Source organism: Oryctolagus cuniculus, chromosome 4 (assembly GCF_051225735.1).
Source record: "Oryctolagus cuniculus isolate XC-2025 breed Fujian yellow rabbit chromosome 4, ASM5122573v1, whole genome shotgun sequence".
In the NCBI taxonomy this organism is placed as follows: domain Eukaryota; kingdom Metazoa; phylum Chordata; class Mammalia; order Lagomorpha; family Leporidae; genus Oryctolagus; species Oryctolagus cuniculus.
The window spans coordinates 152,730,450-152,757,148 of NC_142870.1; the positions used below are offsets into that span (position 1 = coordinate 152,730,450).

The following is a 26,699-nucleotide window of genomic DNA, read 5'->3' on the forward strand; positions in this document are numbered from 1 at the left end:
GCCAGCAGGACTGCCCTAGGCAGAGGACACCAGTCTTACGGTGAATGGGGTGGTGGGGAGGGCCTAAGGCCATCAGATTCATGGTCAATGGGATGGCAGTAGGGCACGAGAACACAGAGCTCATGGCCACTGAGGGCTCATTGCAGATGAAGGAGATAAACTGGCTGAGACAGGAGACTTAGATCATTTTGGTCTGAGATGCTTGTGTGTGTGTGTGTGTGTGTGTGTGTGTGTTTGAGAGCATTGACAAAGCCCGGTTTCTCAGGTTGTGAGACTGTAGTCACAAATTTCCACTGTGATTTTAGCTTTTTCCCTTAGAAAAAGCCTTCTCAGTGAGTCTAAGAGGTAGAGGAACTAGAGTGTTTCCATTTTAAAGAGAGCCAATGAGTGCTCACCGAACCAGCTTCATCTTTTTCCCGGCTACGTTGCTCAACTATGTTTTCTTCTTACTTATTTATTTTTATTTTTATTTATTTGGAAATCAGAGTTAAAGATAGAAGAGAGGGAGAGACAGAAAGAGAGATCTTTCATCTACTGGTTCACTCCCCAAATGGCTGCGCTGTCCAGGGCTGGGCCAGGTTGAAGCTAAGAGCCAGGAGCTTCACCCAGGTCTTCCATATGGGTGTATGGGCCCAAGCACTTGGGTCATTTTCTGCTGCTTTCCCAGGCACATTAGGAGGGAGCTGGATCAGAAGTGGAGCAGTCAAGACTCAAACTGGCGCCCATAAGGGATGCTAGCATCTCAGGCAGCAACTTAAGCTCCAATGCTGGCTCCTCAACCACATTTTCCAAAAGCTCATGTGTTCAGGTAGATATAGCCTTGAGACTGGATTCTAGCAATCGGATAAGAATGAAGGGGAGACACGCCACCCGCAGGTCTCTGCACAGGATCCTTCCTGCTATTTTCTCACGCTGCTGGGGACTGTCAATGTGCAGGACAACTGGAAGAGCTGAAATTAACACAGCTGGCAGAAGTCTGAAGAACCATGTGACTCTGAGACACCTCCATCCTAAATTACAGCAGATTATCATTTGTATGAAAACTAAACACTTGCTGTATTAAGACACAAACACAGGATTTCATTTGTTAGAGCAACTGGTCAACCTCACTAACATGATCCTGAAACACAGCAACCTGTTGCTACTTAAATCACACTTGTCCATAATCTCATATGCTTATTTTCTTGCTTTCCAGCTTCCCTTCCCTCCAGTTTATACTATCATTCTTAACCCTTTGACCTGATTCTCTTAACTCATTTCCTCTCATTTTCTATTTTTATATTTTTGTCTTCTTGTCTTTCAAATGGGTGGTAGCCACTGTCACCACAGCATTAAAGAAAATCCTGGAAACTTACGGGATACAAGAGGAATGTTAAGAAGGAAGTTTATAGCAATCAGTACATGAAGAAATTGGAAAGGTACCAAATAAATGAGCTATCAATGCATCTCAAGGTCCTAGAAAAACAACAACAAACAAACCCCAAATTAGTAGGAGGAAAGAAATAATTAAAATTAGAGAAGAAATACACAAAATTGAAACAAAATAATACAAAAGATCAGTGAAATGAACATTTGGTTTTTTGAAAAAAAAAAAAAAACAAACAAAATTGCTACATCACTGGCATGACTAACCAAAAAAAAAAAAAAAAAAAAAAAGGGAAAAAAAAAGAATACCTAAATCAATAAAATCAGAGATGAAAAAAGAAATGCAACAATAGATACCACAGAAATAAAAAGAATCATCAAAAATTACTACAAAGAGCTTTATGCCAATAAATTGGGAAACCTAGAAGAAATGGACAGATGCCTAGACACATATAGTCTACCAAAAATTGAGTCATGAAGTTATAGAAAATCTAAACAGATCAATAATCAAGATGGAGATTGAATCAGCAATAAAGACTCTCCCAACAAAGAAAAGCCCAGGAGTGGATGGTTTCACTGCTAAATTCTACCAGACATTTAAAGAAGAACTAGTTCCAATTCTTCTCAAGCTGTTCAGAACAATTGAAAGGGAGGGAATCCTCTGAAGCTCCTTCTATGAAGCCAGCATCACCTGAATTCCTAAGCCCAAAAAAGATACAACAGAGAACGACCAATATTCCTCATGAACATCGATGCAAAAACCTCAACAAAATATTAGCTAATTGAATCTAACAACACATCAGAAAGATCATTCACCTGGACCAAGTGGGATTTTCCTTGGTATTGTAGGAGTGGTTTAACACTCACAAATCAATCCATGTGACACATCACACTGACAAACTGAAGAACAAAAACCATATGGTTATCTCAATAGATGCAGAGGAAGCATTTGATAAAATACAACAACCTTTCATGAGGAAAACCTTAACCAAATTGGGTATAGAAGGAACACTGTTCAAAACACTCAAGGCAATTTATCACAAACCCATGGCCAGCATCCTTCTAAAACATATTTTAAGGTCAGATACTATCGAAAAATTACCTCAAAGACACAGATCTGAATGGAAGAATGGCTGCCCTTGGTATAACATTCATTTTGCAGCCCAATAATTATGCCAATTTTTTAAATTAAAACTTGGATAATAAAATTTTTATTTTCTTTATTATTAACTGGCTGTTCTTAAAATATAATTGAAAGATCTCACATTTCTATATTTTAAAAAAATGGATTCAAACATGTCTTTATCTCTTCATTTGAAAGACAAACAATAAAGTTAGAAAGTTCTGTTTCCTTAATTTTTAGATGTGCTTTGAGAGTTTGTAATAAGTGATAACACTTAAATTATTTTTGGTAAGAAAACCACAAATGAATGAACTATTTCCAAATATATAATTTTGAAATATTCTCTCTACAGCAAGAATTTCTTTGAAAAAGCTCTTATTTTTATTATTAAAATATTGCCATTACACTGGAAAGACAGATATGTGCTTTATTTTCAAAAATATTTGCATGGTACCATATTACTGACAGCTACTTGTCATCCTGTCAAAGGTAAGCAAACCTGAGATACGTGGTTTTTTTAAATAGAAATTGTAGTTGGCAACACTTTCCAGCACATTAGCAAGAGATATCTAGTGACTCCACAATAGATGCTCATGGCTTCCAGCATCTCTCTGGTTCTGTAAATGTGCCATCATCTACAATAATGTAACCCATAAACCCCCTTACCTGAGCAGGGAGACACAGTAATAAGGTGCTAGATGGTAAAAGCAAATGTAGAAGCAAGGGGGCTACCATCAGCCCTTTGTATGGGGAACCCCCTCCTCTCCCTTAGGAGGCCTCACGGGTGGTATGTGGCTGACACAAGGGGCACCTGAGGGCACCAGTGCAAATCTGTACACTAAATTGTGAACATCAGAATATAAAAAGCATCATTGTTCTCCTCCCGTCTCCCTCTGGATAACCTCTGTACAGCAGCTGTGTGTGCTCAGACCCCACTTTGGAGCCCAGTGGTTTAGAGCCCAGGCTTTCAGTTTGTGTAGTTAACTTTTTTTTTCAATCTACTTACTTGCCTTGTTTCTTAAGATTTTGCCCATGTTTTGCAATAGCGCAAATACAGAATTCTAGGTCTTATTGCAGATCTATTACTTTAGAACGTCTTGGAATCTGGTTTTTTAACAAGCTTCCTACGGTGTTTCCTTTGTACCTCACCTTACTATCCACTGCATGAGACTGAAGTCTTGGTGAAAAGGTGACATCGTCTCCCTAATTCATTATACCTCCAGTACCTGGAGGCAACAACACTCAGCGAACTGAATTGCAATGGACAACACATTTCTCCACTGGCAGAGAACTTGAGAGTTTGACTGGGGCAACTAGTTGCTTTTCATTCATTCATGCACACATCCACTCATTATTGTAGGCACTTGGGAAATATCAGAGAACAAAACAGAAAAAAAAAGCCATTATCTTCATGGAGTTGCTATACTGTCAGAGGATGACAGAGAATAAAATAGCAAGGCAGTGCACTGCCTACTCTGGAGAGGGGGCAGGGTCATCTGCAGGGTGAGCAGGGTGGGCCTCAAGGGGAGAGGGAACAGGATAGTCCTGTCATTTGACACACATCCTACCCATACTGCTTACGTGTTTCAAGCAGTCTGAGAGATTTCAGACGCTAGTGTATGCTGTGAGAGGTTTGTGAATTTTGGCTAAATGAGCATTTTGGAGAAAGAGACAATGTGAAGAAATAAACTATTAAGTTCTTCTTTAAAACCAGAAAAACTACTAAGTCAGTAGAGAACTTTTCCAGATCCTCTTAAGACACTGGGAAAAACAGTCTCTCTTGGCAAATGAGGACCATACTCATCCGCCACATGCCAGAGCAAACCCCATCCATAGAGTCAAACTGGCCACTGGCTGAGGAGCTGTCAGGTCCACGCAAGTGTATGCTGTGGCGGACTCAGGTTCATCTGGGAGGTCCAGTCACTAGTGAGATACGGAAAGAATACTGCAGGGTGGAAAACTAACTTACATTTCTAATACAGTAATCATAAAGATGCTTGATCTGAAAGAAATACACTTTAAAATCCTGCTTGACGATTTTTTTTCAGAACATGTAGAACTTCTTGTTGAAAGTACTTAAATGAAGTTAACCAATTATGGTTAAAGAGTTTACTGCTTGAATATATTGACTTTTCTTCCTATACAATCAATGTATTCAATATTTTAAATTTGCATTAATATATTTTCTGATTTAATATACTTAATGTGTAAATAAAACATTTCTATGGCCAGAACTACTTGTATGAAAAAGAATTATATTGGGGTGGTGTTGTGTTGTTGAGAAGGCTAAGCATCTGCCTGTAGTGCCAGCATTCCACATGGGCACCAGCTTGAGTCCCAGTTGCTCCTCTTCCAATCCAGCTTAATGTGCCTGGGAAAATAGTGTGGGATGGCCCAAGTGCTTGGGCCCCTGCACCCATGTGGGAGACCTGGAAGAAGCTCCCGGCATGCAGCCATTTGGGGAATGATCCAGCAGACGGAAGATCTCTCTTTTTCTCTCTCTTCTCTCTGTATCTCTCCCTTTAAAACAAATCTTTTAAAAATTGCACATATTTTTCCTATTTTGTCAGTTTTAAGTTTATAATATTTTTTAAAGATTTATTTATTTGAAAGTCAGAATTACACAGAGAGAAGGAGAAAGAGAGAGAGAGAGAGAGAGAGAGAGAAGTCTTCCATCTGTTTGTTCACTCTCCAGATGGTGGCAATGGCTGGAGCTGTGCCGACCCGAAGCCAGGAGCCAGGAGTTTCTTCTGGGTCCCCCACATGGCTGCAGTGGCCCAAGGCCTTGGGCCATCTTCTACTGCTTTCCCAGGCCATAGCAGAGAACTGGATAGGAAGTGGAGCAGCCGGGTCTTGAACCGGCGCCCATATGGGATGCTGTACCACAGGCAGTGGCTTTACTTGCTACGCCACTGCACTGGCCCCTATAATATTTTTGTCATAATTCAAAGGTACTTCAAAAAGTTTGTGGAAACAGAATTAAAGTTTATTTTGGTGCAAAAACATTGAAATCCATGCATGAGTAGCCTTCAAAAAGTTCGTGGAAAATGTGTATTATGAAAAAACTATACATGGATTTCAAAGTTTTTATGCCAAAACAAGCTCATCTTTTTCAGAGAAAAAAAGTTTATTTATTTATTTTACTTATTTGATAGAGTGAGCCCCCATCTGCTGGTTCACTCTTCAAACACCCAGGAATCATGAACACAAGCCAGGTCTCCCCTGTGGGTGGCAGGGATTCAACTACTTGAGCCATCATGGCTTCTCTCCTGGGTATGCATCAACAAGCAACCGGAATTAAGAGTGGAGCTAGGACTCCAATCCAGGCAATGGATTCATCTGGAAGGGTGGATTTCCCATGTGGTATCTTTTGAAAAAAAGGTTTATTTATTTATTTAAAAGTCAGAGTTACAGAGAGAGATCTTCTATCTACTGGTTCAGTTCCCTGATGGCCACAGAAGCCAGGATCCAGGGCCTTCTTCCAGGTCTCCCACATGAGTGGCAGGGGTCCAACAAGCACTTGGGCCAACTCCTGCAGCTTTTCTCAGGCTATCAGCAGGGAGCTGGATCAGAGGCGAACTGGCATCCTAAAGGATGCCTGTGTCATAGGTGGCAGCTCTACATGCTACACCACAACGTGCTACCCCTCACCCCCATGTGGCAACTTAACCACTAAACCTAAGCCTGCCCAACAGCTTAGCTTTTATTTCCATTTTCCACAAACTTTTTAAAGCAATCTCATATACAATTTCTACTTTGCAATTTCTTTAAATTACAAAATTAAAATGACACAGAGATGCACAAAGTACTGCTTTTTCTTTCTGAACAAGCTACTCTACACACTAAGGGAAGTAAGTGATTAGCTACGTTGTCACAGTTCTGAGAGCTGGAAATGCCTTTTAGAGATTATAGGCTAATTATGGCATTACCAGCCACCCATCATCCTTTAAAAAAACAATTAATGAACCTGAATTTAAGGCAGCAAAGGTTAAATGAGTTCCCTGGGGGTAAAATAGCAAGTCAGGCGTAGAGCAGGGCAGCCACTTTATTCTTGACCTCAGGGACACATCACCATCGTTTTACTGTAATGTGTTTTAATGCTTTTACATGTGGTGCTTTCTATGGGCTTTCTGAACACACATGCATAGGATCAATAGCTTTAAAAGCCTAAATAGTCTATTGGAAACAAATATTTCTCCTTAGAAAATGATATTTTCCTAATTTGGAAGATATCAAATAAAAAACTGGAGACTGCTTTGTAGATTTTGCTTTGTATATTGCCAATCAGAACAGAATTAACCCATGATTTTAGTCTCTTTTTGAGTTATTTGGGAAAAAATAAATCACCACTCTAATGACTTCAGTTGTGTCTTAGTAAAAGAACTCCCTCTTCTAAAACATGCAGAGCAATCATTTTCCCGAGCTTTTGTAGCTCTCTTCTGCTACCCACAACAAATAGCACTAAACTTTCAGAGTGACTAAAGATCTAAACAAAGACATGCCTATTTTCAGCAAACAGTGTTAGTGTGAGCTACTATTTACAGCCAATAAATCCAATAAAATTCGCTGGACTGAGATCCTTTTCACACTGACTCTTCACTGACACACAGAACATTATGCTAAATAATAACATGCAAGTTAGAACATTATACAAATAATCACCAAACAAAATGCTATCAAATAAAACTCCCTCCACATCATGGACTTTTTTTTTTTTTTTTTTTTTTTTTTTGACAGGCAGAGTGGACAGTGAGAGAGAGAGACAGAGAGAAAGGTCTTCCTTTTGCTGTTGGTTCACCCTCCAATGGCTGCCGCAGCCAGCGCGCTGCGGCCGGCGCACCACGCTGATCCGAAGGCAGGAGCCGGGTGCTTCTCCTGGTCTCCCATGGGGTGCAGGGCCCAAGCACCTGGGCCATCCTCCACTGCACTCCCTGGCCACAGCAGAGAGCTGGCCTGGAAGAGGGGCAACCGGGACAGAATCCAGCGCCCCGACCAGGACTAGAACCCAGTGTGCCGGCGCTGCAAGGTGGAGGATTAGCCTATTGAGCCACGGCACCGGCCGCTTCATGGACTTTTAATAGTGAATATTTGCAAGCACATGCGGTACTGAGGAGGTTGGGGGTAGGGTGGTGGTGTACAGTTGTTTTTGGTCCCTGAATGACTCTGGATGGAGAACTGTGAAGCCCTGCCTGTCCACCTGGCTTCTGCAATCCCTACGAATTCTTCCTGCTTTCTCAAGCTGGAATAACATCTCCCAGGAAAATCCTCCAAAGCCAGTTGGCATGCCTCTTTCTCTAAGAAGCCTTTTCTTAATATAATCATTTGTAAAAGATTCCTTATTTATTACTTATTTGTAGAGGCAGAGTTACAAAGAGAGGGAGAGACAGATAAATGTCTTATATCTGCTGGTTCACTCCCCAAATGGCCGCAAAGGCTGGAGTTGGGCTGATCCAAAGCCAAGAGCTAGGACCTTCTTCAGGCTCTCCCAAGCAGGTTCAGGGGCCCAAGTGCTTGGGTCATCCTCTGCTGCTTTCCCAGGCCATTAGCAAAGAGCTAGATTGGAAGAGGGGCAGCTGGGACATGAACCAGTGCCCATATGGGATGCCGGTGCCACAGCAGAGGCTTAGTCTAGTATGCCACAGTGCTAGCCCTCTAAGAAACCTTTCTAAGTCTGAATTAGCTGTTATTATTTTTGATGTTCTCACTTTTTAACTTCCCTAAAAGTTGGTCGTTTATACTTATAAACTTTGTCTTGATAATGGGAGAGCTAGGGAGTTAGATAGGGAATACATGATCTGGAAAATCTGCCAGTTCTGTCTCTAACCCTGCACACCTTCACTCCAACTCCTTACAAGCTAATTCAGCATATGAGCTTTCCCATGATGCACTCAGGTCTCCTCCATGACCAGGAGGCAAAAACGCGGCTGTGATGAACATGGCTAAGCCGAACTGCAAGTGGAGGTACCATAACACCGTCCTAGAGAACCCACGCACACTAATCCTGCTCAGACTCGACCCCGTTTGTATACTCAGTTAGGGCACTGCCCCTCCCCTACACAGACGACCACTGAATGCGGGAGCTGCTCCTGCCTTCTGGACTTCTCTCTTGCTTTTGCTCATGTGCAAGCCTCTCTTGCCTTGTCATGGTGAATCTCCCTGTGGGGCTGCCTGCACTCATGCCTGAATATACACTCATTCTCTCACTTTAAATAAACCCTTCTCTTACTATTGTACTTATGCCTCTGCTTTGAATTTGTATCTCATGTGGGGGCAAGAGCCAGGAATCAAAAGTTGGGAAACATATACGTACAACACTAACTACACAGATCAACTCTTCAAACAGATCCAGAAGTGGCCATTACATTTAGTGGTTTAGCTTCCTCACTGAAATGAGGCGCAAGTGCAAGAGGACGCACTTGCCCAGTAAACACAGCATGCTACACTGCTCTCATAAGGCAGACACTGGGTTCGTGGTGTTGACAGTCTAGTACCTGATGTAGTAAAGCTCTGTTTGGTAGCTGGGAAAGAAGTCAGGTTCCCTGCGGCCACCCAGTGGAGCACGATGTTGACATAAAGCCAACAAAGCCTTATGGGATAGAGTAGCCAAGATGATTTCTTAAAGGATGTATGACTAAAAAGGGTTCAGAGTCCTGGCCACAGTCTTCTTCAATTCCACACTAGTGTGCGACCCTGACCAACATCAGGCTTGAGCACTGAGTCAGTGAGGAGCTCATTGAAGACGACTCCACCGAATTTATGGCTGAGAGCAAGAGTAGTTTTTATTTTTTGAAAAGACTTACTTATTTGAAAAGCTGAGAAAGAGATCTTCCATCTGCTCGCTCATTCCCCAGATAGCTGCAATGGTCAGAGCTTGGCTAGGCTGAAGCCAGCTCTGGTCCCAGCTCCAGTTGCATCATTAATAGCCTGAGTTCTTTTTTCCACCTTTGTGCCTTTCCATTTGTTGTCTTGGTCTGGAAGCTCTTCTCGCTGTTCTCTGCTGGCTGGTTCCTTCTCCGTGAGTTCCTACCTGAAGAGTTCCCCCTAGGGCCCTTGGACCAACTGGCCTAGACTGGGTCTTCATTTAGCCCACATTCTACGCCTACTTACGACTGTAACGATGATGTTCTATTTGTACCCTCTGTAACACATCTGTGCTTTTTTATAATAAGGGCTGCATCTTTTTTTTTTTTTTTTTGGCTGCTGTTCACAATCTATCACTTTTATCTAAACAGTGCCTGACATATAAAAGATCCACAATAAAGACTTGTTAAATAAATTAGTGAGTACAAAATACTACAAAACTCATTCAACATTATTTAATTCTTCTAGGAAACCCTTAATATTTTTGAGAAACACAATTCTGTATTATAAAATATCTGAAAATAACAGATGATAAATTTAAAATGATGGGTGATGAGATTTTACTTTATTCCTTATAGAATTTTATATTCACTCAGAAGTAGAACTTTAAAAAAATTTTAAATGCTAACCTATGTCTTGAAATCAGGTATTATGATGCCTCCAGCTTTGTTTCTGTTGTGTAAGATTGCTTTAGCTATTTGGAGTCTCTTGTGTTTCCATATTAATTTTAGCATCATCTTTTCTAGATTTGCAAAGAATGTCACTGGCATTTTGATTGGGATCACATTGAATCTATAAACTGCTTTTGGTAATATGATCATTTGATTATGTTGATTCTTCCAATCCATGAACATGGAAGATTTTTTCATTTTTTAAAATGTTGTCTTCTATTTCTTTCTTTAGTGTCTTGTAATTTTCATTGTAGAGATTTTTGATATTCTTGGTTAAATTTATCCCAAGGTATTTGATTTTTTTGGAGCTGATGTGATTGGGAGTTCTTAAAAGTTCTTTTTCAGCCATGACAAAATGTGTATACAAAGGCTATTGATTTCTCAGTGTTGATTTTATATCCTGCCACTTTACCAAACTCTTTTATGAGTTCCAATAGTCTTTCAGTGGAGTCTCTTGGATCCCTTATATATAGGATCATGGCATCTGCAAATAGGGATAGCTTGATTTCTTCACTTCCAATCTGTAACCATTGGATTTCTTTTTCTTGCTCAATGGCTCTGGCTAAAACTTCCAAGACTACCTTAAATAGCAAGAGTCGGCATCCTTGTCTGATTCCAGATCTTAAGTAGGATGCTTCAGCTTTTCCTCATTCAAGAGGATGCTGACTGTGAGTCTGCCACAAACTGCCTTGTGTTGAGGAGTGTTCCTTCTATACCCAATTTGCTTAAAGTTTTCATCATGAAAGGATGTTGCATTTTACCAAGTGTTTTTTCTGCATCTACTGAGATAATCATATTGTTTTTGTTCTTCAGTTTGTTAATGTGATGCATCACATTGATTGATTTGCTGGGGCATTACAATACCTGATTTCAGGACATACTACAGGGCAGTTGTAATCAAAACAGCTTGGTACTGACACAAAAACAGACCTGTAGATCAATGGAACAGAATAGAAACTCCAGAAATCAATCCAAGCATCTACAACAAACTTATATTTGACAAAAGACCTAAAATCAATCCCTGGAGCAAGGACAGTCTCTTCAACAAGTGGTGCTGGGGAAACTGATCTCCACATGCAGAGGTATGAAACCAGAACCCCTACCTTACACCTCACACAAAATTCCACCTAAAATGGATCAAAGACCTAAATCTATGACCCAGTACCATAAAATCATATACACAATGAAATATCATTCAGCGGTAAAAAGAAAAAAAGAAATTCTGTCTTTTGCAACAAGATGGACGCAAGTGGAAGCCATTATACTTAGTGAAATAAGTCCCAAAAAGACAGATATCATGTTTTCCCCCATCCAAGGTAATTAATAGCATACCTGAAATGTAATGTACTGGAATGAAAATACACATTTTGAGATCTGATGATTTTTATAGCCCTTGTTTCTTTCACTGAGGAAGAGTGTTTTTCCCTCTCTTCACACTATTGAAATCTTTTACTTAGAGTAGGGTTAACTGTACAAACACTAAGTATACTGCAAATAGATCTTGGTAAAAATTAAGTCTGAGAATGTGAAAGGGATGGAGAGGAAGGGTTGGAGCGTGGGCAGGGAGGGTGGGTGGGGGGAAGTGCCACTATGTTCCTAAATCTGTATATATGCAATACATGAAATTTATATACTTTAAATACAATTTTAAAAAATAACAGAATATAAGAAAACATGCTAATCTATGTCAAAAAGTCTGTATTTCTGATTGGATGTAAAAACATCCCTGATTAGTCACTAATGCCTAAATATTGACTGTAATAACCAACCATTTCATTGTAGTAGATATAGAAAAGATGAATGACATATGACATATGAGAGATCTTCAAGAAATGTTCTGAAAATGAATATTATGAAAAAATATGCATGATCTCAAAATTTTTGCACCATAATAATGTTTTTTTTTTTTTTTTGACAGGCGGAGTTAGACAATGAGAGAGAAATACAGAGAGAAAGGTCTTCCCTCTGTTGATTCACCCCCCAAATGGCCACTACAGCTGGTGCACTGCGCCAACCCGAAGCCAGAGCCAGGTGCCCCTCCTGGTCTCTCATGCTGGTGCAGGGCCCAAGCACTTGGGCCATCGGCCATCCTCCACTGCACTCCCGGGCCACAGCAGAGAGCTGGACTGGAAGAGGAGCAGCTGGGACGGAATCTGGCGCCCTGACTGGGACTAGAACCCGGGGTGCCGGCGCCGCAAGCGGAGGATTAGCCTAGTGAGCCACAGTGCCGGCCCATAATAATGTTTGAAACTCAATTTTCCATGAACTTTTTGAAGTACTCTTCATATTAGTCACACAGCTAAGAAACAAAGAAAAATCAACTTTTCTTATATCCTTAACAGCATAAACATAAAAACAAATGCTTCTCAAGAACGGCAGTTCTCAAAGAAATGTTCTAGTTTGGGGGTGAGGGAGAGATGAAGAAACCTGTCTGTAACATGACATCACAATGAATAATCGAACTTGAAACATACAGAGATGGAAGAAATCATGAAAAGTAAATCATGGCTATGGAGATGCTTCTGTCTCCACGAATGAGTATGAATGAATTTCAAGTTCTTTATTACTCAGAGCAGAAAAGATCACAATGGAATGTAATGAAATGTTTGTAATGAAATGTGATGAAAATTCATTACAATGGAATGCTAGAAAAGAACAATTTCTAACAATGGTACTTTACTAGTCGTAGTATTGGATCCAGTCACTACTCTTCAGTTCTGATGTACGACCTTCTACCAAAGTTACATGACAATGCCACAAATGTTACATGACAGTAAGCTTTTGGGACAATTAAATGGATAAAACTTCAATTTCCTGCATAAAATCTGAAATTTGAAATTTAGACTTTTTATAATTTAAAAAGGCAAAATTTAAAATAACCCAAAACAAAAGCTAACAGAATTGGCCAAGCATATAACACTGAACCTTACATTTATACCGTGCTTCTATATATAAGAATGACTATGAAACTATCTTTTTGTAGCCATTTTTTCCCATAAAACTAATAGTCACTGCTAAAAGGGCTGCTCTCAACTTAGCAGACACTTTTCCTCAAATATTCTAGACATCAAAACGAACAGTAGCTGTCAAATTTTTACTGCATAATCTACAATGGTAATCCATTACTGTATTTCGTTCGTAATAAATCTCTGTGATAAGGTTAACATGTCAACACACAGCACAAATAAGAGAGCACCAAAAAATGAAAATTACTTTGCTTATGTTTCAGTATTAGAATTTTATTTGCTAAAGGGTAAAAACAGATTTGCAAAATTCACAGTTAACTTAAAACAATAGTTTTAAACCTTTATTCCTAGTCCTTACTGCCTTCAGGAAGGAAAGAACATCTGGTTATTTAAGGAACACAATATGTTCACATTTTCTATGACTTTTGTTTCTAATTGGGCTTTAAAATTTTTTTTTCTTTGCATTTGAACAACTAGCTAGAACAATGTTTTTTAATCACTTCATATTTTTCAGACTGTCCTCTTTCTATCCCTCTAAACTTTATTGGATTGTTTTTGGAAATCTGCTCAGTAGTTCTAATATGATAAAGGAAAGGCAATGAGGATTAGGCTTGTGGTCTGAAGAGCTAGGTACAGAAACCATTTTTACCGTGTTCAGAGAACAGCATGCTACAAATGGATACTTTACATTCACTCTGGTCATGAAACACACATTTTCAAGTTCCGAGGAGTTCTTAGGTCACTTATATACATGGTAGTTTCATTTATGACACATGCAGTGACATGCCTATTATGAATAGAAGAATTTGTAGAGAAATACATAGGTAGGATACCACTGTCTTTAAAATCACCTAAACTACTCTACGTCTTGTATGGAAATGTGATCCAGATGGAGTCGCTGACTCTGCTGTGATATGGTATCCGTCCTTTTAATAAGGCTTTAATACTCAGCTGGATTCTCACTAGGTCACTTATGAAAGGAGGACACTGCACTACAGACTGTCTAGGTTCTTTGTAGTTCTGAGACTCTGATACAATGAGTGAAGTACATGAGCTAGATTCTTTGTGATGTCTTCCCTGTTCCTAATCCTTGAAGGTTGTAATAGATTTTTAAATAATTCTGACTGATAGAAAATTAGGGGGTTAGCTACCCTTTAAGTTCAAAACATGGGGTAGTATCACCAAATGATAAAATGGCAGATGAAAATATTCCTTTGGTTTTAGTGGAATATGGATATGGGTTCCAGAAATATTCTCAATGAATGAGGACCCTCTAGATTAAAGTCAGTGCTGTATATTGGAAAAAGGTGTTGTGTTTGAATTAGAATTCCATTCTATCACTCTTGATACCAAGCACAGCAGGACACAAAGCCACACGCTAAAAGAAAAAATTAAATTAAAAAATCAAATGCGCAGGATTCAAGCGCTAAGGAAGAGTGACTGATCAAATATGCAAATAGATAACATGCAAGATGTTGTGAGGACTCAAAGGAGAGGACACATCCTAGCTGAACCCGGAAATGATGTCACAAAGAAGGAAGAATGGATGCCAGGAATCTGAAGAGGGAATGAACTGACCGAAGAGTTATAAAGCCACCACTGTTCACGTGGAAACTTACAAACTTTCAGACCTTGAGAAAGCCACATAACCTTAAACTCTACCCAAAAAGAATGAGGAAAGACAACCTTCTCTGACTCTGCATAGAGTTGCTGCTAGGACCAAATTAAAGACGGCAAAGTGCTCAGAAAACTGTGTCGGAGTGTGCTCCTACTATTACTTACAGTTCATAGGTCCATTATTTCAGTGTTTCCACAAGAAAGCCTACCTCTGATAGAAAATAAGTAAAGCTTAATGTCTCAAGGTCTACTAGTAGAATCTATCCTCAACTGAGACGTCTCTACAGGGTTTTAGGAATGATAGTAGGACAAAGTGCTTTTCTGAGGGCTGACAATGAACTTAGTAAGGTTTAGAGTTCTCAGTTCATTTTTATTTTATTGAATCTGTCAGCAGCACTCAACATTACTGTTGTAAGAAGCTGGGACATGGGGAAACTGCTTTCATGTCTCAAATATCGTCTTACTGCTAGTTCACTTCATTGAAGACTGATTCAAATGTTTTAAGTATTTTACTGTTGCATTTCAAGCACTGTGAGGTCTAGATTTCTGGAGGATCATCTTTCCCTCTCTTTTTTCCTCCTCGGCACAAATGGTTTCTTTTGCGACTAAAACAGAAATAAACTACAATGATATTTCTTCCCATTGGTGGATTTCTAAAACATAACTTTATTTTTTCACTTGTACCTTCGTAGCACTGGACTAGATGTTTTAGTTCACTGGAGGGGGTCAGTACTTTACAAATGACGTTCTGGTTGGGCAAATGTGACAAAAGAGAGCCTCAAGGTTTAGCCAGCATGATATTGCCAAAGTAATGAGGATCGTTGGTGGCAGAGCCAAGCTTGACCCAGGGTCCCTATTCCTTGCTTGCAAAACGCTATGCTGCCCCAGACCTACATCAGCACATGTGCCAAGTGACACAGGATATTACTTAAAATTCATTAAATGAGATCAATGGCCAAGCTGTTATTCACACTTGATTATAACTACCACTTTGCTGGATTAGACATCTCCAAGCTCCTTAAAGCTACACAGCTTTCTTTATCTTTTGTAGATAGATATCATCATGAATGTGCTCTCATGTAACCTTGTAAACATGACTCCCCCATCCTCCTCAATTTCTTATGTTTCAGAAACATCAGGTTAAGGTCCTACATTTTATATATTATCTTGACTGCATGTTCAATGGGTAAGACTTTTAATGTAAAGGTGGTGTATCATCCTTTACACAGAGGTATGCTATTACCTCCTATTAAACCTCAAAGAATCTATATTTTTAACTCTTACAGAATTTGCTTCATTATATACTTGATGATGTATACTACTTTATCAGGAGGTAAAAAGCACTTTAGTATAAAGAATTCTGGAACTGGATGAGTGAATCATAGGAAGAGCTACTGTATTCAACTAGGAAGAAATTACCAAGATAACAGGTTTTGAGAACCTATTCATTTCTCTCTTCAATTAAATCAAACAAACCACACAGAGACTGTAACACCTATTTTAGAATTTTTTTCATTCTGTATAGATTTCTAATACTAACCTGATGGAATCTGTCTTGAGTTTGTAGATCAAAACTCACACTGCCTTGACCAGCAACCTCATTCTTTATGTAAGTATTTCATCACCTTGGTGGGGATTTTTTGGGTAAAAAGTACTCATACAACTTGTATACATATATGTGCATAAAAACATAAATAAGGAATTTTAGATGATCATAGTCAGACTCTTCAACCTTACCAGAAAAAAAAAGTTCCTTAAACATCAGAGAAATGATGGATTATATTTTTGAATGCTTAATGATATTTCTTTGTGTAACAGAAATGATTTTGCAGAAACCAGATACATGCACAAGAAAATAAATTATTTTAAGTCAATCAAAAAGTAAATAGAGGATATGCTCAAAAGTTGAGTTCAACAACCAAGAGAAGGGCAGAAATCCTTTAGCCTCAAAATTTACATTAAGCTTGGAGGCCCTAGTTGATCAGCCAGAGCTTTGGCAGTGGAATCCACAGACAGACTGACTGACTCAGAGATGGCTTGACAATTGCCAATGTGACTGTTGGGGTGATTGCCAAGAAGCCAAAGGCTTGGATTACCATCCAGTGCCTGGCATTCAAAACTCGTGTTTGAAGCATTCTCTCTTATACTTCAGCCAATATTTTTGTTTGGCTCAAAAGTAGCAAGGATTCACAGATTTTTTAAGATGATTAAATGTTCGTATTTTCAAGAAATATAACATTAGTTGTAAAAGAGCACACTTTTTCTCTGAAGTGTAAAGAAATCACTTTACACTCAAATCGAGAAATCAGTGTTAAAGTTTGTTTAAGTCTTAATTTTATTAGGTTACCCTAAGCCCACAAAATAAGAAATACATATTTATAATATGAAATCAATCAATATTTCATTGAATCACCGACTTCTACAGAACTGGTCCTTCGTACAGATCTACTTTCTTGCTCTTCACATCGCTCCTGAAGCTTTACTTGGATAAGTCATCCCTGTTGAGGGTCCCAGTAAGAATAAAGTGTGGCTACAAGGAGAGGTGGTTGCTCAGTTCTCTCCTTGCTTTAGGAGGGAGGCAGGACAGCAGGACAGCAGGACAGCCCTCTGGGGGACAAGAGACGTGTGTTCTAGTTTACCACAGCAGTGTCCGCTTTATCTGTCTGCAGACTAGCTGGCTGACGATGGGAGTAAGTTTTGGCCTCCATTCTTAGGCAAATTTTAGCATTAGGGAATCTATCTGCCATTAGGCAATACTGCTTTTGGAATCCTTAAACACATACAGAGAAGCCTAGTTTGCACCCAACTTGAAATTACGCATGCCTTATCAAGGAAGCTTACCTTCGGGTCTCTAAGGAACAGAGCCTTAAGGATTAGCGAGTGCACATCCCCGATGAGTGGGTAATGCATCAGAAGGCCGAGGCAGGTCTGGTAGTTGCTGGAGATCACTAAACAAGAAGGAAAAGTAACTCAGCTGCAGCACTGCTTAAGGTGTCCTGCAACACTAAGAGAATAAAAATCACAACTTAAAGCCAAAGAAAGCAAAGCAATAATTCAACTGATTGGATAAAAAGAAGGAAGGAGAAGGGATCCTTACCAAAATGGCCTTTGAAGCAGCTCACTGTACCGCTAACTGCAATCTAATATACTAGCACTTATCCTCAGGGGGTGCTGGAGGGAACAGCTTCACATACAGATATGTGCGCACGTTCGCAATATAAATAAATTCTCAGAAACATGCATATTTATTGCCATTTATATGGCTGCGTTTAAATGTCTCCAGTTTTGCTGCTTAGAAATTAGTAACAAAAACCTTATGAAGGAGAAAGAACCAGTTTAGAATACTCATAAAATAATATTTACCTTGATTACTATGCTTTAAAACATATACAGTTATTCTTTTATATATAAATATTACATAATTAGAAATTTAAAAATATAATTTCCTCCAATTATTTGTTTTTCTAAAGGTAACAAGAAATTTGGAGAGGAAATATCTATGCAGCATTTCTTGGAGGAAAAAAATGTCAAAATCTTCATAGATAAGTTCCACAGACTGTCATTTAATTTTTTTAAAATCAGCCTAATTATGGGCACAATTATTAAAAACATGTTTCCAGGCAGGTCTATGTAAACGACTTCACTGCTTGGCAGTCTATGCACCACTGCCGTCACAGTTGGGCCCCTCACGGTGCCGGCTGTGTGAGCACACAACTGCCTCCATGGCGCTGGCTGAGACGAAACTTTACAGTTACAACTTCCCGTGCTTGCGACCAATGCCTTTTCATTCACCAGTTCTTTGAAAAATGTTCCACAGGAAAACAACCGTGAGTCAGTAGAAACAACACGAACCACAAAAATAAACAATTATTTGTAATCAGAAATACCGTTGAATCTTAAGACTTTCTTTCTCCTGTTGAAAAAAAAAATCCTTCCTGTAGCTTCTCACTCCCTTCTCTCCACCCATGAGTACTATGGCAGGAGGAGACAAGACTGGGCAAAATGAGTAATTATAATCGATGTAAGGAACCACTTTATCATCTTCATTTCCACTGCCGATCTGACAGCTTGTAATTTCATACATCTGCTTTCATTTGTAAAGCATTCACTTATCCTACCCTTTCCAGTTCTTTTCCAGATCCCTCCACATTCTTTTTATTTGCTCTCTTTTGCATATATACATTCAGTGACCTGCTGTCCTTTTGTCTCTAGAAATTCAAAAGGCTTGGATACTGAGAGCAGTGCAATGGTTTCATGTTGTAGTTTACTTTGAGTTTTAACAAGTGAACAAAATTGGGATAATCAATATGACTTACAAATCAAGAAGTGATTTTTCCAAATTCTATAATGATTATCATTTAGAAACTGACCACGGAAGACTCTTTACATAGTTTTGTAAGAGAGGCAGGAGAGTTTTGTGGGAAGGGTTTTGGGCTCAGTACTCAGACGTGGATGTGAACCTGGGGTCCCATTTACATTTTTCAAAAAGTCACCTGAAGATAATCGGTGTGACTGACTCCCAGCAGCTGTTCCAAGGCTGTGCGAACAACCTCTTCGCGCAGAGGTTTAGTCAACTGAAAAACAATTTTCTGATGAAAAATAATAAATACTTGCCTGCCTCACTCAATCCAATAGTTATGTGTTGAGTACTTAATCATGACAGGCCCTGTGCTAAAAGGGGATGTAGAGAAGACAGCACAGTCCTGGCTGTAAGGAAAATCAAACCCCAGAGGGCAGATGTGCAACACCTCACTTAGCTACTGCGACCACTTCCGCTATGATGACAATGAATTCCTGACGGCTCTGGCCAGGCCCCAGGCGAATTGCTTTACCACACCACCTCATTTAATTTCTATGACAGTCTTTACATGAAGGTTCAATAATTATTACAGATGCAAAACTTGATGTTGGGAGATACTGTTACTTGCCTAAGCTGCACAGTGATTCCTTGGTGGAGCAGGCACTGAAATTCAGAAAGCTAGCTGAAGGGTCCACGATCTAGCTAATATACGGTTGCGTTTTGAAAGGTCATTGTTTTGAAAATCAATGACATAATGGATGTAAATAATACTGTAAATAGTAAAGTCCATTACTACTATTACTGTTATGTAGTAGTTTTAAATAGCCTGGATGGTTAGCATAACTTACTGTGGAATAGCCTGATATATGTATCTGGAGTGACCAAGTAACAATTCTATGTTATTACAACTTGACAGAATTTTGGAAGCTATCAGAAGCTATAAATATACAAGGCAAGCCAAATATGAATAATGTATTAATATTCTACTAGCAAACAAATGAAGGAGTTAACATTCATCCTTCCTTCCTTCCTTCCATCCGTCCATCTATCCATCCAATCAATGCTTGCAATATTTCTTGAGCATCTATTAAATGCCTGACAGATGCCAGGCACTGAACTAGGCACATAATGGGGACTAAGTCCGTGCCCCCTGCCTTCAGGGAGTGCCATCCCTAATCTATGCAGGAAAATCTGCACTTTTGGAGCATCTTTAATTAGCAATTACATAAGCTAAATATTAAATCTCTTTGTGAATAACCATGCCCCATTTATAGTAGGTAAAAGAGAACTATCCAAGCTGACTTAAAAGCAAAATAGCAGGAATCTGTTGGAATAAGAATTTAGTTTTGATCTTAAAATTGTTGTTGGACATGAAAAACTAATTTGCAATGTTGCTCCTCTTCCGGTGTTTATCCTATCAAGGCAGGGCAGTGACATGCAGGAAAAAAAAGTAAAAGATTGTTAAAAACCATTGAATGTTGCTGCCTACAAACACTTGAAATAAAGTATGTTTATGCTTTATGAACAAATATTAAGGTTCCACTCTGAAGAGATGATTCAGTGAAGTTCAAAACAAAGGCGACTGGGACCTAGAAAAACAATTTGGAATCGGAAGCTCAGATTAGAACAGTGGCCCTGTCACTTACTATGTGTGAACTTAGGCAAGCTGATTAACTTCCCTGAAACTTTGCTTTTCCCGTTTACAAAACAAAAGCTGTCAGTATGAATCACAGTTACTTATGTCAAACTCTTAAAAAAAAAAAAAAGGAGCCTGTAACCTGAACAGCTACACAAGACTTTCCCAACCCGATCTTTGCAGTTAAGCCACTGCTACGGATATACTTTGTACTATCCCAGCCTGCAGAAAGCCCTTGTAACCAACAGTCCCTGTCTCGCAGCGGTGTGTGTGGAATCCTGCACTGCAGGGCTTCCCCAGCCCCTCAGCCGCATCCGCCCGGGCCCGACCCCTCCAGGCTGCAGACTTCCCAAAGGAACTCTCTGCTTCTGCAGAGTTGCTCTCGCAGTCACTCACTTTTGGCTGACAAGAGACAACACTTCTTCCACCCACAGGGTGTCTGTGCAGGTGGCACAGAGGTAGAAGTCATGCCTCCCCATCCTGCTACCTCCCCATCCTGTTTGCTTCTTTTTTTTTTATTTTTTATTTTTATTTTTATTTTTTTGACAGGCAGAGTGGACAGTGAGAGAGAGAGACAGAGAGAAAGGTCTTCCTTTGCCGTTGGTTCACCCTCCAATGGCCGCCGCGGCTGGCGCGCTGCGGCCGACGCACCGCGCTGATCCGATGGCAGGAGCCAGGAGCCAGGTGCTTTTCCTGGTCTCCCATGGGGTGCAGGGCCCAAGCACCTGGGCCATCCTCCACTGCACTCCCTGGCCACAGCAGAGGGCTGGCCTGGAAGAGGGGCAACCGGGACAGAATCCGGCGCCCCGACCGGGACTAGAACCCGGTGTGCCGGCGCCGCTAGGCGGAGGATTAGCCTAGTGAGCCGCGGCGCCGGCTTCCTGTTTGCTTCTGTTTCAGAACAGAACCCCGCCACTTGTCTCTCTCAACCTTTAAATGGCCCGCCACTCTTCTGGAGTGGTCAGAGGGAGCTAGTTTAAACTGTTGCCCCAGTAGAGAAATAAAAAAAGAGTAAAATCAGTAAAGATAAGCAGAGAATGTGACAGTCTGACAAAGTTTAAATTAATGCAAATCGATAGCTTATGTATAACCTAAAGTTAATTCTACCTACAACTGTAACATATGTAAAGGCAGCACTGTTTCAAATTATTTCATACTGAGATATACTTTCTCAAAGTAACAAAACGGACCAAGAACAACTATCACAAAACATGAAACTATATGTAAACTTTCTCCAACTTTCCAACCAGTTAAAAAAAAAAAAGGCTGTCAAATATTAGCTACGGAGTGCCTGTAACATGCCTGGTGGCAACTTGCCCTATATTTACTAACACTCCAAGAGTCCTCCTAAGCCACAAGAGCGCCAGCATTCCTCCCTGGCGCTGATGAGGAGGCAGCAGCGCCGTGGCCAGAGGGCACAGCCACGGTGGCAGGGCTCCCGACCAAGGGCAGAGGCGGGGCAGGACCTGGGGCTGTGGAAGCGGGAGCCTTGCTTTCCATCTCTCTGTCTGATACGACAGGGGTATCTGTCCTGCTATTTTATCCAGCTATTTTTCAATCACAGAGAAGCCTCAAAGATACACCAATCAAAGTCCTAGATGTATTAGACCAGAAATAGCAGATATTTAGAAACAGGCAGACATTCTTTTGCTTAGCTATAAATTGACAGATAAAAACAAAGAGATTAAATATAAAATAACGAGCTAACCAAAAAGGAAAGCTTAAGGCTTTCTCATAGTTCACTGCACTTCTCCACTGGGAAGCGAGTCAATGGGTATGTCAGTAGCTGTGGGGCTCCTGGCATGCAGAAGGCGTTCGGTAAACGCATGTGCCCTGAAAAAATACTGTTGAGGTCCTACTACGTATAGGAAAGAATACATAATACAACCTGCAGTGCTTAAACTGTTTAAAGACCCTTACCGTTTTGGCTTTCCCCACATAAAATGGCAACACACAAAATGGAATTTCAAATGGACCATCAAACAAGGGGAGAAGGAGTAGGGAACAAATCATAAATAAAAACAACACAACTTTTATTCTATTCAGTCTTGGAGAAAGTCAAGCAGAACACACTCTCATATCCTCCACAAGAGTGATCCGTAGGCCGGCGTTGCAGACTCCTACAGGATTTTGCTCTAAGTATTCCTCCCTGGCTGCTTTCGTGACAACTGGCTCCCTGAGCACCACCCACCACGACAGCCACCACCCTCGGAACCTGACGCGTGTGTCTGCACACACTTGGAGAGGCTTAAGGCAAGTCCTTATTTCTCAGGAGGATTTCGTGTGAATTCAGCTTAAGAAGTTCCCGATTCAGAGAAGCTCACTTCAGAGAAGTACAGAAAAAAATTATAAAAATTGTTATTATTAGTGCTCTTCAGACTTAATATACTTTAAACAGAATCTATTTTAATCAGAGGTCAAACATCCACACGAGGGATGCTTACTGAAGCATTTGTATCTGCCAGTCTGCAGTGCTGCCATCTGCAAGGCATTCGTCAGCAGTGTCCCACTGCAGAACTGCCAGCGGCCAGGGAGCAGGGCAGGAGAAAGCCCTGAACCGGAAGTCAGGGTAGCGGCACGTTAGCGCCAGCAGTTCCCCCAGCTCTAGCTATGAAATCTGACACAGGTTTCATCTGTCTCCATATTCTCTATCTCATCACACCTGAGAGAATAAAATGAGGCAATGCAGTGTAAAAACAGTATCTTTTAATGCAAGTTATTAACACTGATCTAATTATTATAGGGATGTACTCAGATTAAAAGCCCAAGTTTCATATCCACATCTGTAAGACACCATGGAAAACAGCTTGAAAAAATTTAGTGGGCATTGAGATTTAGACAAGAAACAGCAAGCCTGATACACAGATTTGCTTTTCTTAATTTTTCATCCAAATGAAAGAAAACTGCAGCTCAGGAATTAGATAATCTGAATACAGACACATATGGTATAATTATTTTGTTTCACCTAGTGATTTTTAATGCTTTCCCCAGAAACATAGTTTGTGGAAATGATTAAAGTACAGAAGCTATTTAATAAATGCTAACTACCTTTTTCCTTTAGTTATACTCTGTATATTCATTTATTCGACAACAATTTATTGAACAGCTATTTTGTTTCAAATACTGAGCTAAGCCCTAAGGAGTTAAAGAATGAAGACACAATCTTAGTCTTCACTTCGCGTTCCAATGGAAGAGAAGCCAAACCACTAACTGTAACACGGGGTACGGGTGGTGCCAACACCTAGAATGAGAGAATCTGAGGTCGGTGAGGATGTCAGCCAATAATATGTGGAAGCAAACAAAGGCAGGAAACTGAGTGGGGCCTATGGCAGGGGAGCTAAGGAGAAATGAAGACGTTAGGGGGAGAACACAGGCAGAGGTCATACTTGTACACAGGGCAGTCACTAGGTGACTGAATAAACTGTGAACATCCAGATAAGTATTTTTAAATAAATTTATTTATTTTGAAAGGCAGAAAATCAGAGAGAGAGAGCCATCAGACAGAGTGAACCCAGCCACAGCAGGTTCACTCCCCCAATGTGAGTAACAACTGGAGCTGCACCAGGCCCAAGCCAGGAGCTAGGAACTCAAGCTGGGTCTCCCACATGATGGCAGGGACCAACTGCTTGACCTTCTGTCCCCCAGGAAGCTGGATTGGAGAGTGAGGTAGAACTTGAATCCAGGCACTCTGATGTAAGATGCAGGTGTCCCAAGTGACAACCAAACACCCATCCCCGGGCAATGGAATGCTATTCAGTGTTAAAAATAAATAAGCACGGCCGGCGCCGCGGCTCACTAGGCTAATCCTCCGCCTAGCGGCGCCGGCACACCGGGTTCTAGTCCCGGTCGGGGCGCCGGATTCTGTCCCGGTTGCCCCTCTTCCAGGCCAGCCCTCTGCTGTGGCCAGGGAGTGCAGTGGAGGATGGCCCAGGTGCTTGGGTCCTGCACCCCATGGGAGACCAGGTGAAGCACCTGGCTCCTGCCTTCGGATCAGCGCGGTGCGCCGGCCGCAGTGCACTGGCCGCGGCAGCCATTGGAGGGTGAACCAACGGCAAAGGAAGACCTTTCTCTCTGTCTCTTTCTCTCACTGTCCACTCTGCCTGTCAAAAAATAAAAAAATTTAAAAAAAATTTAAAAAATAAAAAAATAAATAAGCACACAAACCATCAAAAGACACAAAGGAAACTTAAATGTGCATTACCTAGCAAAAGAAGCCAATCTGAAAAAGCCTGTTACTGTATGATTCCTACATGACTCTCTGGGAAAGGCGAAACAATGGAGACAGCAGAAAGACAGGTATTAGAGAGGAGGGTGAGTGGGCAGAGCACACAGGATCTTCAGGGCAGTGTGATACTATAATGGGGAATCCGTGTCATGAGACTTTGTCTAAACCTGGGGAATGTACAACACCAGGAGTGAACCCCAACACAGACCATGGGCTCTGGGCGATAACGATGTATCTAAGCAGGCTCTCGCACTGTCACCAATGTGGAATGTTGACAGTGAGGGAAACTCTGAGTGTGTGGGGCAGGGGAGTTGTGAGAACTCTACATTCTGCTCAGTTTTGCTGTGAATCTAAACTTCTCTTAAAAAATTAAAATCTATTTCAAAAATGTTAACATAAAATAAAGAGACAGTTGAGTCACTGTGTCTCAGCCTTTGTCAGTGGAATTTCAGAAGACCGTCACACTAAAATAAAACATAATATAAGCGATATTTGTAACTCCAAGGACACATTAATACCCGTATCTGATATGGCCATGAAAACAACTGACAATATTTTATGTCTGAAGGGAAGAGAGCTGGCAGGCAGGAGGTGCTTAAACATTCCTTCTAAAACAGGACCACCAATTTCTGCTTTGATAAAACTTTGTGACGCATTACCATGTGGTTTAAAAGAGTGTTTATTTTTAGGAACTGAGGCTGGGCAAAGCTTTTCTAGAAAAGACAAGTAAATTCAGTTTGCATTTGAAATAAACTACATTTTGACATGAGTATCATGTTGAAATCATGTTTTTAACTAGAAAATAGAGACATAAAAATTTGGAGGTAGGACAGATGGGAGCGCTGGCAGGCAGACTGGCTGAAGAGTAAGCAGAGGTGAAAAACGAAACCAAAGGAATAACACGTCAACCACACAGAAGACACACCTGCTATGCCAGGCCAGGCCAGGCCAGGCCAGATCGGACCCCTGCAGGAGACAGGTAAACCCTGGTATCGTTAATGTGTGTGTGCTGGCTGAAAACACAGGCAGGAAGTACTGGGCAGAAGTACCAACAAGGGAACTGTGCCATTTGCAGTGTGTTCAGAGAGAAAGTAAATTTAAAAAGACCATAAACATGTGAAAGACACTTTCTGCTGAAGAAAACCTACAGTTAAGTAGACTTGATTATAGTGTTTGGGTTATTAATACAATTTACAAGACAAATAAAAGTTACGTTATATTTAGAGAAAATGTTTTTCTTTGATACCAGTTAAAAACAAAGTAAAATTTCCCATCAATACAATATATGTGAAAAAATTAATTTTAAAAGCTGAAAAAATAAATAAAAAGTTGACAATGCTGTCTTTGAAAAAGTCATATTGAAAAGTATATTGTAAAATGATCATTTATTCATTAGAGTTATATTCCAAGGGTGAGAATGGCACCTGTCCTTTCAGCCACGCTGTACAGAAGCCCACCCCTGGGGTGTCCATCCTTTGCTCTGGCACTGCCCCAAGTATTAACTGAGCACATGAAGAGCTTCCAATGTGAGAGAGAGGAGAGAATTATAAAGCTGGTTCTGGTACAAATGAGGAGACGAGACCAACACCCATACAATAAGGAGCAATATAAGGAACAAGCATAATTAAGTGCTACATTGTGTTAAAAATCTTAGAGGCCTGCAGCAGTGGAAGATCCGGGAGGGCTAGAATGCTAGGCAAAGGTTTGCTAAAAAGCTGCTTCGCCCAGGCGTGAAGGAACAAGAATCAGGAAGTGAAGACAGGGGAGGGAGGGACTCACCTGAGACTTATGTCAGTTTAAAAGCAGTGTGAGAAGTGGTGGGCACTGTGGTGCAGCAGGCTTGGGACACCAGCATGCGACATCACAGAGGTGGTTTGAGTCCTGTAGGCTTCACTTCTGACAGCTCCCTGCTCATGTGCCTGGGAAGGCAGTGGA

At 40.6% G+C, this 26,699-nt stretch overlaps 1 protein-coding gene across 18 annotated transcripts in view; it reads right to left on the minus strand.

The window, feature by feature from the left end:
- Positions 1-26,699, minus strand: part of TBC1D5 (TBC1 domain family member 5) — a 605,221-nt gene that overhangs the window by 116,579 nt on the left and 461,943 nt on the right. For all 18 annotated transcript variants that reach the window (XM_089332288.1, XM_070072843.2, XM_017346738.4 and 15 more), the window contains one exon: positions 17,445-17,551. In XM_089332288.1, coding sequence (XP_089188414.1) covers positions 17,445-17,551 — 107 coding nt within the window. The remainder of the gene's footprint in view (positions 1-17,444; positions 17,552-26,699) is intronic.